The 17621-nt window shown below is 41.9% G+C and overlaps 1 protein-coding gene across 1 annotated transcript in view; it reads left to right on the top strand.

Annotated features, from left to right (window-relative positions):
• Positions 1–17621, top strand: part of BAZ1B (bromodomain adjacent to zinc finger domain 1B) — a gene marked incomplete at its 5' end in the record, with an annotated part of 74298 nt that overhangs the window by 32466 nt on the left and 24211 nt on the right. The window contains 5 exon segments of the mRNA XM_017857654.1: positions 1901–3599; positions 10182–10320; positions 11316–11449; positions 14609–14714; positions 15467–15565. Coding sequence (XP_017713143.1) covers positions 1901–3599; positions 10182–10320; positions 11316–11449; positions 14609–14714; positions 15467–15565 — 2177 coding nt within the window.

The following is a 17621-nucleotide window of genomic DNA, read 5'->3' as shown; positions in this document are numbered from 1 at the left end:
TTTTTTTTTTTGAGACGGAGTCTCACTCTGTCACCCAGGCTGGAGTGCAGTGGCCGGATCTCAGCTCACTGCAAGCTCCGCCTCCCGGGTTTATGCCATTCTCCTGCCTCAGCCTCCCGAGTAGCTGGGACTACAGGCGCCGCCACCTCGCCCGGCTAGTTTTTTGTATTTTTTAGTAGAGACGGGGTTTCACCGTGTTAGCCAGGATGGTCTCAATCTCCTGACCTCGTGATCCGCCCGTCTCGGCCTCCGAAAGTGCTGGGATTACAGGCTTGAGCCACCGCGCCTGGCTGAGACCCCGCACTTTTATTGTATCTTTTATTTTAGCCGTGTTTAAGCTGAACATATGCAGGGCAGAAGTAAATAGAGTGAGCTAATCAGGGTTATGGTTTTTCCAAGTAGATAGAATAAGAGAGACAAGGGAACTATAGGTTTATGTGAGATTAATTATCGTGACTGACTAAAATTTAATCTGGGTAAAGCAAGACATGGGGGTTAGAGTGGTGAAAATGTAATAAAATTAATGGATTTAAGGTTCTGGTGAGATTGAAGGACTGTAGAGTTGCGGGACTAGAGGGAGTGGATTTGGAAGATAAGAGGGTATGTTCAAAGGAGAATGGTGTGAAATTAGTCATGGGAATGAATTCTCTTTTTTTTTTTAGAGACGGGGGTCTTGCTCTGTCCTCCAGGCTGGAGTGCAGTGACGTGATCCTGGCTCACTGCAACCTCCTCCTCCTGAGTTCAAGTGATCTCGAGCCTCAGCCTCCTGAGTAGCTGGGGTGACAGGCATGTGCCACCACACCTGGCTAATTTTTGCATTTTTAGTAGAGACAGGATTTCACCGTGTTGGCCAGGCTGGTCTCCAACTCCTGACCTCAAGTGATCCGCCTGCCTTGGCCTCCCAAAGTGCTAGGATTACAGGCGTGAGCCACCACGCCTGCCAGAATGTGTTCTTAAAAGTGTGAGGTGGCCGAGTGCGGTGTCTCATGCCTGTAATCCCAGCACTTCGGGAGGTGGAGGCGGGCGGATCACCTGAGGTCGGGAGTTCAAGACCAGCCTGACCAACATGGAGAAACCCCGTCTCTACTAAAAATACAAAATTAGCCAGGCAGGGTGGCGCATGCCTGTAATCCCAGCTACTCGGGAGACTGAGGCAGGAGAATTGCTTGAACCCAGGAGGCGGAGGTTGTGGTGAGCCAAGAACGCGCCTTTGTATTCCAGCCTGGGCAAAAAGAGCGAAACTCCATCTCAAAAAAAAAATAGTGTGGAGTGAGGACAAGGGAGTTTGAGGCCCAGGTCAGGAGGTGTCTTTATCTGTGAGCAGTGTTCACGTTCTTACACTAGTTGTTGCTTTTATCAGAAAATGTGCCTTAGAGTTTAGACAAAAGTACTTTAAGCAGTATCATTTCTGCTTAAAAGCGTAAAATGCCCTGAATAGTAACCAACAGTGAAAGGATGAAAATTCATTCTTGTTTCAAGAACAGTGCATTTTAAACTTTTCAGATACTGCTATTTTGTAGATCACATATCCTTAACCCGGGGTCCATGGATGGATTCTCTGAAATTGTACGCATAGTTTTTGTCTAATATTTCTGGCGGAGGGGTTCACAGATTTTGTTTAAATATTTAAGAACCATTAATATATATAAACAGAGAACTAGTTACATAGCAAAAATGTCTGGTATTAAGTCTGGATGTCAAGGGAATTTTGTGTTGACATGGTAAAAACCTTAGCTAACGTTCATGTCTTTGCTTTTTTCAGGGACAAAGTATCTATGAAGAGATATGAATACATAGCTTTACCTGAATAGCTGGGGAAGAGGGCCTTTAAGATGCTTAAATGTTGCTTAAGTTAGTTTTAGATTTTAAAATTAATTTTGCTCCTATTCTTAAATTCTAGTATATGACTCTCAACCCTTCTACTAAGAGGAAGAATACTGGATCCCCAGACAGGAAGCCCTCAAAGAAATCCAAGACAGACAACTCTTCTCTTAGTTCACCACTAAATCCTAAGTTATGGTGTCATGTACACTTGAAGAAGTCATTGAGTGGCTCGCCACTCAAAGTGAAGAACTCAAAGAATTCCAAATCTCCTGAAGAACATCTAGAAGAAATGATGAAGATGATGTCTCCCAATAAGCTGCACGCCAACTTTCACATTCCTAAAAAAGGCCCACCTGCCAAGAAACCAGGAAAGCACAGTGACAAGCCTTTGAAGGCAAAGGGCAGAAGCAAAGGCATCCTGAATGGACAGAAATCCACAGGGAATTCCAAATCTCCCAAAAAGGGACTGAAGACTCCTAAAACCAAAATGAAGCAGATGACTCTGTTGGATATGGCCAAAGGTACGCAGAAGATGACGCGAACCCCACGGAATTCTGGGGGTACACCTAGGTCCTCTAGTAAACCTCATAAACATCTGCCTCCTGCAGCCCTACACCTCATTGCCTACTACAAAGAAAATAAAGACAGGGAGGACAAGAGGAGCGCCCTGTCCTGTGTTATCTCCAAAACAGCTCGTCTTCTCTCTAGTGAAGATAGAGCTCGTCTCCCAGAAGAATTGCGAAGTCTTGTTCAAAAACGCTATGAACTTCTAGAGCACAAAAAGAGGTGGGCTTCTATGTCTGAAGAGCAACGGAAAGAATATTTGAAAAGAAACGGGAGGAACTGAAAAGAAGTTGAAGGAAAAGCCAAAGAACGAAGAGAGAAAGAAATGCTTGAGAGATTAGAAAAACAGAAGCGGTATGAGGACCAAGAGTTAACTGGCAAAAACCTTCCAGCATTCAGATTGGTGGATACCCCTGAAGGGCTGCCCAACACGCTGTTTGGGGATGTGGCCATGGTGGTGGAATTCTTGAGCTGTTATTCTGGGCTACTTTTACCAGATGCTCAGTATCCTATTACTGCTGTGTCCCTTATGGAAGCCTTAAGTGCAGATAAGGGTGGCTTTTTATACCTTAATAGGGTGTTGGTCATCCTCTTACAGACCCTACTACAAGATGAGATAGCAGAAGACTATGGTGAATTGGGAATGAAGCTGTCGGAAATCCCCTTGACTCTGCATTCTGTTTCAGAGCTGGTGCGGCTCTGCTTGCGTAGATGTGATGTTCAGGAGGAAAGCGAGGGCTCAGACACAGATGACAATAAAGATTCAGCTGCATTTGAGGATAATGAGGTACAAGATGAGTTCCTAGAAAAGCTGGAGACCTCTGAATTCTTTGAGCTGACGTCAGAAGAGAAGTTACAGATCTTGACAGCACTGTGCCACCGGATCCTCATGACATACTCTGTGCAAGACCACATGGAGACCAGGCAGCAGATGTCTGCAGAGTTGTGGAAGGAGCGGCTTGCTGTGTTGAAGGAAGAAAATGATAAGAAGAGAGCAGAGAAACAGAAACGGAAAGAAATGGAAGCCAAAAGTAAAGAAAATGGAAAAGTGGAGAATGGGTTAGGCAAAACTGATAGGAAAAAAGAAATTGTGAAGTTTGAGCCCCAAGTAGATACAGAAGCTGAAGACATGATTAGTGCTGTGAAGAGCAGAAGGTTGCTTGCCATTCAAGCTAAGAAGGAACGGGAAATCCAGGAAAGAGAAATGAAAGGTAAAATTTCATGCTGAGAGAAAAGGGGAAGCTCTGTAGAAGATAGTAAAAGAAAGGGAATTATTGAGGTAATGGTAGGGTCTCTGTTTACTTATTTCTGTATGTAATAACCTGGCACCTATTGTTACGTATTTTATTTTTTCTTCTATTGATAATTTCATATTTTAGCTGGAGTGTTCAGCCTGGCATTCTGATTAGTTAATAAGTTAGTGTGATGTTGGCATCTTTTCTGGTTTCAATAAAGGACCAACTCTACACATAAGCACAGTGAAAACAACATAGGACTCGGGAGTTGACTGACCTGGATTCAGATCCTAGCTCTGACTTAGCTGTACAATGTTCCTTTGGGCAGGTTACTTACCCGTGCCTCACTTTCCTCATATGGTTGATAAGATTGTTGTAAAATTGGTTGACAGGATATTTGAAGCCCCTAGCACAGTCACCAACTCAGACAGTAATCTGTCTTTTAAGATTTAAGAACTTAAAAATTTTGGGCTTTGATGGCACCATCAAATCTGAACTTATTAAAAGCAGCTTTATTAAGAAATAATCGACATACAGTATAATTAGTTCACTTATTGTGTATGATTTAGTGTTTTCAGTAGATTCGCAGATAATGTACAACCATTGCCACAGTCAATTTTGTAACATTTTTATCATCTCAGAAAGAAACCTACCCATGAATTGTCATTACCCCATTCACCCATCCTCCCCAGCCCTGAGCAACCACCAGTCTACTTTGTCTCTACAGATTTGCTATTCTGGACGTCTTCTGTAAATGAAATTGTATAATAAATAGGTAGTCTTTTGTGACTTTCACTTAGCATAATGTTTTACATGCTACAGCTGAATGAATCTTGAAAACACTATGCTAAGTGAAAGAAGCCAGTCACAAAATAGACTACCTCTATTTAGTTCCAAAACCTTTTTTTTTTTTTCTCTGAGAGATTGGAGTGCAGTGGTGCAATCTTGACTCACTGCAACCTCCGCTTCCTGGATTCAAGTGATTCTCCTGCCTCAGCCTTCCGAGTAGCTGGGATTATAGGCATGCGCCATCATGCCTGGTCAGTTTTTGTGTTTAGAGACGGGGTTTCACCATGTTGGCCGGGCTGGTTTCGAAGTCCTGATCCACCTGCCTTAGCCTCCCAAAGTGCTGGGATTACAGGTGTGAGCCACTGCGCCTGGCCAGCCACCGTGCCAGGCCAGCCACCGCACTGCACCTGGCCCTAAAACCTTTTTAAAAGAAAACCCAAAAGTCACTCACTCTTCCCCCTTGTCCCCATCCCCCAGCAACCACCAGTCTGTTCTCTATGTCTGTGGATATACCTATTCTGGATATTTCATGTAAATGCACTCATATAATATGCAGCCTTTTTATGGCTGGCTTTTTTCACTTAACATGTTCTCCAGGTTCATCCATGTTGTAGCATGTGTTAGTACTTCATTCCCTTTTATGGCTGGATAATATTCCATTATTTGGATATACCACGTTTTGTTTCTCATTCATCACTTGATAAACATTTAGATTGTTTTCATCTTTTGCCTGTTATGAATAATGCTGCCATAAACATTGGTGTATGAGTTTTTGAGCAGTCATGTCCTTTGATTTCTTTAGAGTTAATACCTAGAATGAGATTGTTGGGTCATATGGTTATGTTTAACCATTTGAGAAACTGCCAGACTGTTTTCCAAAGTGGCTGCACAATTTTACATGCCCGCCAGCAGCGAATTAAAGGTTCTGACTTTTCTCCGTCCTCATCAATACTTGTTATTTTCTGACTTTTGATGGTAGTCATCCTAGTGGGTGTGAAATGGTATCTCATTGTGGTTTTGATTTGCATTTCTTTGATGGCTAATGATGTTGAACATCTTTTCATGTGTCTCCTGGCCACCTGTGTATCTTTGGAGAAGTAGTAATTCAGATCATTTGCCCATTATTAAATTGAGTTGTTTGTTTATTATTGAGTTGTAAGAGTTCTTTATATATTCTAGATACAATTCTCTGTCAGATACCTGGTCTACAAATATTTTCATCTATTTTGTGTGTTGTTCTTTCACTTTTTTTTTTTTTTTTTTTAAATTTTTTTTGAGAGATGGAGTTTCACACTTTTTTTGTGCCCACGCTGGAGTGCAGTGGTGTGATCTCGGCTCCCTGCAACCTCTGCCTCCTGGATTCAAGTGATTCTCTTGCCTCAGCCTCCCGAGTAGCTGGGATTATAGGTGTGCGCCACCACGCCTGGCTAATTTTGTATTTTTAGTAGAGATGGGGTTTCACCATGTTGACCAAGCTGGTCTCGAACTCCTGACCTCAAATAATCCGCCTGCCTGGACCTCCCATAGTGCTGGGATTATAGCTGTGAGCTGCTGCACCTGTCCTGTCCTTTAACTTTCTTAGTAGTATCATTTGAAGCACAAAAGTTTTTTAAATTTGATGAGGTTCATTTTATCTATTTATTCTTTTGTTACTCGTAGATTTGATGTTAGATTTAAGGATCTGTTGCCAAACCCGGGGTCATGAAAATTTACTCTTGTTTTCTTCCAAATATCTTGTAGTTTTACATCTGAAATTTAGGTCTTTTATTTTCAGCTAATTTTTTTTTTTTTTTTTTTGAGACGGAGTCTCGCTCTGTTCCCCGGGCTGGAGTGCAGTGGCCGAATCTCAGCTCACTGCAAGCTCCCGCCTCCCAGGTTTATGCCATTCTCCTGCCTCAGCCTCCCGAGTAGCTGGGACTACAGGCGCCCGCCACCTCGCCCGGCTAGTTTTTTTTGTATTTTTTAGTAGAGACGGGGTTTCACCATGTTAGCCAGGATGGTCTCAATCTCCTGACCTCGTGATCCGCCCGTCTCGGCCTCCCAAAGTGCTAGGATTACAGGCTTGAGCCACCGCGCCCGGCCTTTTCAGCTAATTTTTATAGTGTAAGGTAAAAGTTCAGCTTTATTTTTTTTTTACATGTGGCTCTCCAGTTGTCCCAGTGTCATTTTTTGAAATGGTAAACCTTTCCCCGTTGAATGGCCTTAACAGACTTGTCAAAAATCATACGACTCTAGGATACGTTAGCTTATTTCTGGACTCTGAATTCTATTTCAGTGATCTGTATGTCTGTCTCTATGTTAAAGCCACACTGTGCTGATTGCTTTGTAGTAAGTTTCGGAATAGGGAAGTGTTGATCTTCCAGCTTGTTCTTTTTCAACATTTTCTTTCTTATTTTATTTTGAGACAAGATCTCATTCTATCACCCAGGCTGGAGTGCAGCAGTGTGATCTCAGCTCCCTGCAGCCTTGACCTCTTGGGCTCAAGTGATCCTCCCACTTCAGCCTCCCGAGCAGCTGGGACTACAGGCATATGTCACGCTTGGCCAATCTTTTTATTATTTGTGGAGGTTAGTATTGAATCCCTAACCTCAAGTGATCTTCCCGCTTCAGCCTCCTAAACTGCTGGGATTATAGGCCTGAGCCACCACACCCGGCTTGAATAGTTCTTTTATTAGAAAATGTGTATTCCTTTTAGAATAAATTTTAGTTTACACTACTTAAGGCCGTTGAAATATTTTTACATATATATGCATACTATGCCTGAGTACACATATATAATGTGTACTTTCCATTTTATTTATTTTTTTGGATACAGAGCATTACTCTGTCGCCCAGGCTGGAGTGCAGTGGTGCGATCTTGGCTCTCTGCAACCTCTGCCTCCCAGGTTCAAGCCATTCCCGTGCCTTAGCCTCTTGAGTAGCTGGGATAACAAGACGTCCGCTACCATGCCCAGCTAATTTTTGTATTTTTAGTAGAGATGGGGATTCATCATGTTGGCTCAGCTGGTCTCAAACTCCGACCTCAAGTGAACCGCCTGCCTCAACTTCGATTAAAGGCGTGAGCCACCGCCCCTGCCCATTGTATTTACAATTTTAAAGACCTATGAAGATCCAGGCTCCGAGGCTCATGCCTGTAATCCTACACTTTGGGAGGCCGAGGCGGGTGGATCATGAGGTCAGGAATTTGCGACCAGCCTGGCCAACATACAAAAAATTAGCTGGGGGCGCGGTGGCTCACACCTGTTATCCCAGCACTTTGGGAGGCTGAGGCGGGTGGATCACAAGGTCAGGAGATCAAGACCATTCTGTCCAACATGGTGAAACCCTGTCTCTACTGAAAATACAAAAATTAGCCTGGCGTGGTGGTGTATGCCTGTAATCCCAGCTACTCAAGATGCTGAGGCAGGAGAGTTGCTTGAACCAGGGAGTCCAAGGTTGCAGTGAGCCAAGATTGCACCACCGCACTCCAGCCTGGGGGAGAGAGCAAGACTGTGTCTCAAAAACAAAACAAAAAAAATTAGCTGGGCGTGGTGGTGCACGCCTGTAATTCCAGCTACTCGGGAAGCTGAGGGAGGATAATCGCTTGAACCAGGGAGTCAGAGGTTGCAGTGAGCCGAGATCGTGCCATTGCACTCCAGGCTGGGTGACAGGGCAAGACTCCATCTCAAAACAAAACAATACCTATCAAGAAAGTATAACTGCGGCCGGGCACAGTGGCTCACGCCTGTAATCCCAGCACTTGGGGAGGCTGAGGTGGGCGGATCACCTGAGGTTGGGAGTTCAAGACCAGCCTGACCAACACAGAGAAACCTTGTCTCCACTAAAATACAAAATTAGCTGGGTGTGGTGACACATGCCTGTAATCCCAGCTACTCGGTAGACTGAGGCAGGAATATTGCTTGAACCTGGGAGGCAGAGGTTGTGGTGAGGCGATATCACACCATTGCACTCCAGCCTGGGCAACACGAGAGAAACTCTGTCTCAAAAAAAGAGAAAAAAAAGTGTAACTGTACTCCAGATAAAGCAGAATGTAGGTTAAAACGTTCAGCTCTGTTTTATCGGAAATGTAATATTTTTTCTTGCATTTTTGGGCTGCTTCACTGTGTTTTATATTTATCTTAAGAGAAAGGAAAAGAAGATGATATTCTGTTATTTGTATAGAAACAAAGGACAGGTTATTAATATTTTACCAAGATCAGTATTTGGATTAGAGTTCAGGTCTTTGGATAATTAGTTCAGTGCTATAACCTCTGAGTCAGAACTTGGGTCTTGCTTTGGTGACTTGTCCTAAGTTGGTTTATGTTTCTTTGTTTGTAGTCTTGGGAGACTAAACATTTCCTTCACTGTAATTGGGCCATCACTCACTCATTCTCTCTCTCTCTTTTTTATCATTTACCTTTGTACTATTTTTTCCTATAAACATTGTTAAAAACATACAGTGTCATTTGGGCTAGAAAACTGTTTATCAAAGGTAACAAATTCCATGTTTTAAATAAATGAAATTTATCTTAAGTTTTTAAAGTAACATCTTTAGACAGATGTATTTTCCAGTTTCACATCTTATTGTAAATGTTATTGTCAATAAGACAATCAGGGTTAAAAATTCCTGGGGCTGAGTATAATGGCTCACACCTCTAATCCCAGCACTCTGAGAAGCCGAGGCAGGAGGATTGCTTGAGCCCAGAAGTTTGAGACCAGCGTGGGCAAACATAGTAAGACCCTGTCTCTAAAAAAATAATAAACAATTTTTAAAAATTGTGACAATGTGTATAGCATTGCTCTGTACCCTATGGTGTCAGGGTTTGTGACAATTATGGAAAAACTTTGAAAATTAGTGGGCTGCTTTTGTCGTTGAGGGAAATTTCAAACCTAATTAATGAATAATCAGAAATAAAATTTTTATCATTAACAGTAACTTGCTAAATAATTAGAAAAATAGGTGTTCAGTGTAAAATAATTATTATTATTCACAAGTGCTCCCCTACCGTTTTCCAGTTTTTTTTTTTTTCTTGTCATCAGGGCTGTTAAGCCAAATTACTGTCAGATTCCTCAGGACTGAAGTATGTTTTATTTTGAAATCGTTACTTTATTGGTTTTATTTATTGTGATCTTTTTGAGGATCCTGTAGGTGCACCTGTCAGAAGATGTTTCAGTTAGTCCCATTTATGGACTGTTAACTGTTTCTTCAGGATTGTTTAAAATATATTAAGAAGTGATATTTTGGCCGGGTATAGTGGTTCACGCCTGTAATCCCAGCACTTTGGGAGGCTGAGACGGGTGAATCATTTGAGGTCAGGAGTTCGAGACGAGCCTGGACAACATGGGGAAACCTCGTCTCTACTAAAAATGCCAGAATTAGCTGGACGTGGTGGTGTGTGCCTGTAGTCTAGCTACATTTGGGAGGCTGAGGCAGGAGAATTGCTTGAACCTGGGAGGCAGAGGTTGCGGTGAGCCGAGATCGCGCCACTGCACTCCAGCCTGGGTGACAGAGCAACACTCTGCCTCAAAACTAAAACAAAAAGAAGTGATATTTTGGAGCTAAAAGATTTTGCTTTGAGTTGAGGGATGAGATGTCACCAAAATTCAAGGAGTGTAGGAGGACTAGATGTTGCTGCCTCACATGTCATTTCTTACAACATTAGAATTAGGGAAAGCAAACTAAGATTTTATAAACAACTGCTGTACACTAGATACTTCTTACTCCATATTTTATTTAATTTGTAAGAGTGGGATTTACTAGGAAAATATCTGATTGAGTCTTTTTAACAGTAAAACTGGAACGCCAAGCTGAAGAAGAACGAATACGGAAGCACAAAGCAGCTGCTGAGAAAGCTTTCCAGGAAGGGATTGCCAAGGCCAAACTAGTCATGCGCAGGACTCCTATTGGCACAGATCGAAACCATAATAGGTTAGTTCCTCAACCGAATTTTTGTTTTCTTTAGGACTATTTACATTGCTGTTAGTTATGAAAATTTCCTAAAGTACAAGAATAGGCAAGCTTCTCTCTTCAGTTTTCCATTTCTGTTTGGAAGCAGAATTGTTGACGATTATTGAATATTAACTGCCAAATGCTAGAGTTGCAAGTTAAGTAAGACATATTCATGCCCTTGAAGATACCACAAGTAGGAAGCTTACATGATGGTGATAGGTGAAATGTAATCCAAATACAAGTCTTTTAAAATGATAATAGGTTTTAAATGCATACATTTTGTAAAACCTAAAGAAGGAGAAATATTAGTAGTTACACAAATTGGGGCTGCGTGTGGTGGCTCACATCTGTAATCTTAACACTTTGGGACGCTAAGGCAAGAGGGTTGCTTGAGGCCAGTAGTTCAAGACCAGCCTGGCCAACATAGCGAGACCCTATTTCCATTAAAAAAAGAAAGAAGTGGCCGGGCAAGGTGGCTCAAACCTGTACAAATCCCAGCACTTTGGGAGGCTGAGGCGGGCGGATCACGAGGTCAGGACATTGAGACCATCCTGGCTAACCTGGTGAAACCCTGTCTCTACTAAAAAATATAAAAAACTAGCCGCGTGAGGCAGGGGGGCGCCTGTAGTCCCAGCTACTCGGGAGGCTAAGGCAGGAGAATGGCATAAACCCGGGAGGCGGAGCTTGCAGTGAGCTGAGATCTGGCCACTGCACTCCTGCCTGGGCGACAGCGAGACTGTCTCAAAAAAAAAAAGTTACAAAAATTACACTAAACTAGTCTCCAGTTTCAACATTTCTCATATACTTTGATTTACCTTGCAATTTTTATCTGTCTAGAGTTCTGAAGGGGAAGAATTCCGTAAACTGTGGTTTTGAATGCTCAGTGATACTCTGTAATTATCTTCTCCAACAGTAAAATCATCCTGCAATTCTGATCTATTCATTGTCTTAATAATACTGGTTGTGATTTGTAGATACTGGCTCTTCTCAGATGAAGTTCCAGGATTATTCATTGAAAAAGGCTGGGTACATGATAGCATTGACTACCGATTCAACCATCACTGCAAAGACCACACAGTCTCTGCTGATGAGGATTACTGTCCCCGCAGTGAGTATATCTGTATATCTAAGAGTGAGTTCACCCTGCTCTAGTAAGCTCAACATTAAGGACTACCTTTCCTCTGTCACCTTTTCCATTTGCAGAATTTCTTTATTGTGGTCTTAGATCAATTTGAGTGATATGGGTAGATGTGAAATGTGTAGAGAGAAGGAAAGAAACCCACATTTGATTACTACCTTTGTTCTAAGCATAGTGTGAGAAGATGAAGAGCTTGAATATTAGGATATTTGGGTATTAGATTTTACAGGAGCAGTTTTCAAACTTTGTCCCCTGGAAGCCTTTGTAGGTGCCTCAAGGGCTGAAATTGAGGTATGGGGGCTAAGAAGGGCAGTGTTACATGTCCTCTTCTACTTTTTTTTTTTTTTTTTTGAGACGGAGTTTCACTCTTGCCACCCAAGCTGGAGTGCAGTGGTGCAATCTCGGCTCACTGCAACCTCAGCCTCCTGGGTTCAAACAGTTCTCCTACCTCAGCCTCCTAGGTAGTTGGGACTACAGGTGTCTGCCACCACACCTGGTTAATTTTTGTATTTTTAGTAAAGACAGGGTTTCGCCATGTTGGCCAACCTGGTCTCAAACTCCTGACCTCAGGTGATTCACCCACCTCGGCCTCCCAAAGTGCTGGGATTACAAGTGTGAGCCATCGCACCCGACCTTCTTCTACTTTTAAAATTAATTTATTCAGTGTTTATGCTGAATCTATTTGTGAAGCAGTTTTTCATATGTTAGGGGTACAGCAGCAAAGAAGACAGATAAGGTCCTAAATGCTAGGGGTATAGCTGCAAGCAAGACAGATAAGGTCCTTAAAATTCTTGTGAGGAGAAACATGGCAAATACCTAACGAAAAATGAGTGACTGAGAAGGGATCATGTAGGGACACTGGTAATATTCTTTCTCTTGATCTGGGTGCTGGGTATATGTGTTCAGTTTGTAAAAGAAATACACAGTGAACGGTTTTCTGAATATATATTCATCTTCTTTCTTAAAGTATATGTATTGAGTATATTTCAAGAAAGAAATTAAATTTTAATTAAAAAAATAAGATTCTTAGGTTAGCTCAAGTTTTCTCAACCCCAGTGTTACTGACATTTTGGGCTAGATGAATCTTTTTTTTTTTTTTCTCCCACCATGACACTGATGAGGAAGATAGTTTTTTGTACTGGGAGCTGTCCTGTGCATTCAGGAGCTTCCCTCTACCCACTGGGTGGTAGCAGTGGAAACTAAGTATGACTTTAGATCCTGCCAGATGCCTATGGCAGGCAGCAGTGCTCCCTGTCGAGAATCACTAGGTTAAATGATCCATAAGCTTCCTTCAGCTCTCCTGTCTGTAACCTAATGAAAATTGCTTATGTGTTGGTGTCATGTGGGAGATAAAGACAAAAAAAAGAGTTGCTTCCTGAGTACTAGATTCTTGCGCTTCTTTGATAAATCTTTATTTTTTTAAAGTAACTTTTCATGTTAGAGAAATTCCTAACTCAAACTTGAAACTCACAAAATTGTTAAGTAAGAATACTACTAATTTACAAAAATAAACATTCCTTCAAATAAAACTTCAAATTTAAGGTGTTTGCATGTTGAATTATATTGAGCATAGATATGTCACTTGTTAGAACAATCTAGTTTTGGTAGACTTCATAAACACTCAGGTGAGGGCAGTTAGGTTTGAGAGCAGTAACTGTGGAGCCTGGATGTTTAGATTTGGAAGAGATTCCAGTGGGATGAGGGAGTGTTACTTTATAATGTGTACCCGAGACAAGGTTGGGGACCCAGACCCTTCACTTCTAGAGCATCCTAGTGGATGTTGTTTCACGTTTTCCAGTTCTAGAATGGCAGTTTCTATTTAAAATTACCCAGCTGAGGCTGGATGCAGTGGCTCATGCCTGTAATCCAGCACTTTGGGAGGCTGAGGCAGGTGGATCACTTGAGCTCAGAAGTTGAAGACCAGCCTGGCCAACATGGCAAAACCCCATCTCTACAAAAAATACAAAAATCAGCTGAGTGCGGTGGCAGGTGCCTGTAATCCCAGCTACTTGGCAGGCTGAGGCAAGAGAATTGTTTTAAGCCCAGGAGGCGGGGGTTGCAGTGAGCCAAGATTGCACCACTGCACTCCAGCCTGGGTGACAGAGCAACATTCTGTCTCCAAAAAAAAAAAAAAACGCAACTGAAAAAACTAAACAAGGTTATGTGTAAGTAGTGTTGCAGAGATGTTTCAGGTTAAAGCGGGGAGAACGGGAAAGAGAAGAGAAACAGTCATAGTATGCGGTAAGGCTTATTGTAAGGTAAGGCTTATTGTAAGCTAAGTTTTGTGATGACTGGCCAGGAGTGGTGGCTCACACCTGTAATCCCAGCACTTGGGAGGCCAAGGTGGGCAGATCACCTGAGGTCAGGAGTTCGAGACCAACCTGGCCAACATGGTCAAACCCCATCTCTACTAAAAATGCAAAAATTAGCCAGGCATGGTGGCGTGCGCCTACAATCCCAGCCTTTTGGCAGTCTGAGGCAGGGAAAATCACCTGAACCCGGGAGGCAGAGGTTTCAGTGAGCCGAAGGTTTCAGTGAGCCAAGATCACACCACTGCACTCCAGCCTGGGCGACAGAGCAAGACTCTGTCTCAAAAAACAAATAACAAATATTGTGATGAGCTAAGATAGGCTTTGATAAATAAATTGGCTCAAAATATATCTATGTTCAAGTCATGTATCAGTATATAGGAACTGATTTACAAAAAAGTTAGTTGTATTATTTGCCATTTGAAACCTCCAAGGATAAGTCTATGGTATTTATGTATTCTCATTGCCTCTGCTTCACTACAGATGCCTTTGCTCTTAACATCATGTAAAAGGAGTAAGTTCTTTATTTTGCTTTGATATAAAGATATTTAGTCATTCTTCTTCATTCTAAGTTGCAGTACTCTTAAACTTTGGAACTGTGCAGCGATTCCACTTCAGAGAGCAAATATCTGAGATAACATGCTGTGTTTAAGATATGTAAGAGAAAGTAGCATCTATTATACATGAAGATATATTTGATATTTCACAGGAAGCATCTATGTTGTTACAAATTGTTGAGTTTGGCACTGGGTGCTGCTTAGGTTTGAAACTAGCAATTGGATATTTACTATAGTCAACCTAATATCTCAATTTTTCTTAGGTAAGAAAGCAAACTTAGGTAAAAATGCAAACATGAACACACAACATGGACCAGCAACAGAAGTTGCTGTAGAGACAACCACACCTAAACAAGGACAGAACCTATGGTAATGTGAGCATTCATCTGGTTGCTCTTTCTTTTTCCTTTTAATTATTAAGGAAGAAAGTATTTAGTATAGTGATGCCAGTGAGTTAATAATGCTCAGGATACTTTGTGTGACTTTGATATTTTGGATATCAAAACTTCTTGCATTAGCAGACCTGATTTTCGTTAAGAAGATACTTGTTTTTTAAGGATTGGAATTTTGATTTTCCCCCCTTGTAATATAACTTTGTGTATTATGTGATATATCTTATATAGCAGTAAAAATGTAGCTAAATTTGGTTGGGAATAGAAGTATTTAAGATTTTCCTTAAACTTTATTAATAAACAAATTGTGTGCATAGCTGTTAGTTTCCTTTGTGTGCAATTCTGCTTTTAGGCAGTGAGCTGGATTTTAGAGGATCCATTCTATGACTTTAACTGTGATCATCTGGTTTAATGACGTTTCATTTTTGAATTTTGGGTATAGGTTTACTCTCTGGAGGGAAAGGGACAAGTATGCCAATTAACTTTATAAAATTTCATTTAATATTTTAATAGGAACCATATTGGCTTTGGTGTCCTAGTACAGAGTTAACATTAGGCATCATGAAAATAGTAAATTACTTAATTCTACTTCTAGATAGTAGACTGTGAACACGTTTGGAATTCTATTCTCCCAAGTCCCACTACCAACTCTAGATCCCTTGCTTAGTGTTTGATTTTGAATTTTTTTTTTTTTTTTTCAGAGTTATCAGGTCTGTTTTGCCCCTACAGGTTTTTATGTGATAGTCAAAAGGAGCTGGATGAGTTGTTAAACTGTCTTCACCCTCAGGGAATAAGGGAAAGTCAACTTAAAGAGAGACTAGAGAAGAGGTAAGAGGTTTTCATCTTACTTGTCATATCTTACTTCTCTTTAGCATTGGATATAAATATCTGAGGGTTTTTTTTATTATTATCCATTAAAGTTATTAAAGTAAAATATTTTAAATGTGTAACCGTTTTGTGTTCGTATTGCCTGATATTTTCTTGGCACATTATGCTTATTGGAAAAATATGCCTTTGGCTGTCTATATGTAGAGTAGCAGGATTATGCACTAAAGAACATGTGCCAACACCAAGCTGTGAGCCTTGTGGTTGTTAGACAGCTTTGCAGATGCAGGCCCAGATGGGTGGGTGTCCAGAAGTGTTCTGTCAATATTCAGAAGAGCCAAAAGGTGGAAACAATGGCAATGACTATCAATTGATGGAATGGATAAATAAAATTTGGTATATATCCAGGCCTTGTGCGGTGGCCCACACCTGTAATCCCGGCATTTTGAGAGGTGAAGGTAGGCCAATGTCTTGGCTTCCAGGAGTTTTGAGACCAGCCTGGGCAACATAGACAAACTCCGTTTCTACAAAAAATACAGAAATTAGCTGGGTGTGGTGGTTTGTGTGTGAAGTAGTCATAGCTACTTGGGAGGCCAAGCTGAGTTGGTCACTTGAACCCAGGAGGCGGAGGTTGCACTGAGCCAAGATCATCCCCTTGTACTCTGGCTTGGCCTGGGTGACAGAGCGAGACGCTGTCTCAAACAAAGTGAAACAAAAAAACCCCAAAATTTAGAATATTCAAATAATGAAATATTATGTAGCCACAAAAAGAAATGAAGTACTGTTCTGTGCTACAACATGGATGAACCTAGAAAACATGCTAAGTGAAATAAGTCAGACATCAAAGGCCATGTGGTGTATGATTTCATTCAAATGAAACATTTAGAATAGGCAAATCTATTTCAAACAGAAAGTGGATTAGTGGTTGCCACAGGATAGGGGAAGGGGAGAGTGGGAGTGATGATTGCTAACAGATAAGAGATTCCTGCTTGGGCTGATGAAAATGTTTTGGAATTACATAGTTGTGATGGTTCTACAACAAAAACCACTGAAGCACATGCTTCACGTTGGTGAATTTCATGCCATATGAATTTAAAAGAACCAAAAACCCTGTTCTGTCTACAAAGTAGCTTCAACTCCATCTAAATTTGCGACTGCCATATTTGTCGTAGACATTTCTGTCAAAGCCAGGACAAGATTTTGGCTTAATGCCACCTCTGATTTCTGACTCTGCTCGATTTCATGGTTGAGTTTAGGTTTGATGGAAGAGGGAAGGAAAATGTGATTCAGTACATATTCTACACCGTTGCCAGACTTTTGCGAAGGAAAATAGGTACATTTATATTGATGTTAGTCCACTGCTTAATGTGTAAATTAATTAAAATTGCATTCAGAATTGTGTTGTCTGAATACAGATGTGTCTAGGCAAATTAAGAAAGACAAAGGAGGCCGGGCGCGGTGGCTCAAGCCTGTAATCCCAGCACTTTGGGAGGCCGAGACGGGCGGATCACGAGGTCAGGAGATTGAGACCATCCTGGCTAACACGGTGAAACTCCGTCTCTACTAAAAAATACAAAAAACTAGCCGGGCGAGGTGGCGGGCACCTGTAGTCCCAGCTACTCGGGAGGCTGAGGCAGGAGAATGATGTGAACCCAGGAGGCGGAGCTTGCAGTGAGCTGAGATCCGGCCACTGCACTCCAGCCTGGGCGACAGAGCGAGACTCTGTCTCAAAAAAAAAAAAAAGAAAGACAAAGGAGGGCCAGGCACAGTGGCTCACATCTGTAATCCCAGCACTTTGGGAGGCGGAGGCAGGTGGATCTACAAGGTCAGGAGTTCGAGACCAGCCTGGCCAACATGGCAAAACCCCACCTCTACTAAAAATACAAAAACTAGCCAGGCGTGGTGACGGGCGTCTAGTAGTCCCAGCTACTAGGGAGACTGAGGCAGGAGAATCGCTTGAACACGGGATATGGAGGTTGCAGTGAGCCAAGATCACGCTACTGCACTCCAGCCTGGGCGACAGCGACACTCCATCTCAAAAAAAAAAAAAAAAAAAAAA

This window comes from Rhinopithecus bieti, unplaced genomic scaffold (assembly GCF_001698545.2).
Source record: "Rhinopithecus bieti isolate Rb0 unplaced genomic scaffold, ASM169854v2 scaffold_42772, whole genome shotgun sequence".
Taxonomy (NCBI): Eukaryota; Metazoa; Chordata; class Mammalia; order Primates; family Cercopithecidae; genus Rhinopithecus; species Rhinopithecus bieti.
Note: the sequence above shows the minus strand (reverse complement) of the source record. Positions and strands in the feature narration are given on the sequence as shown.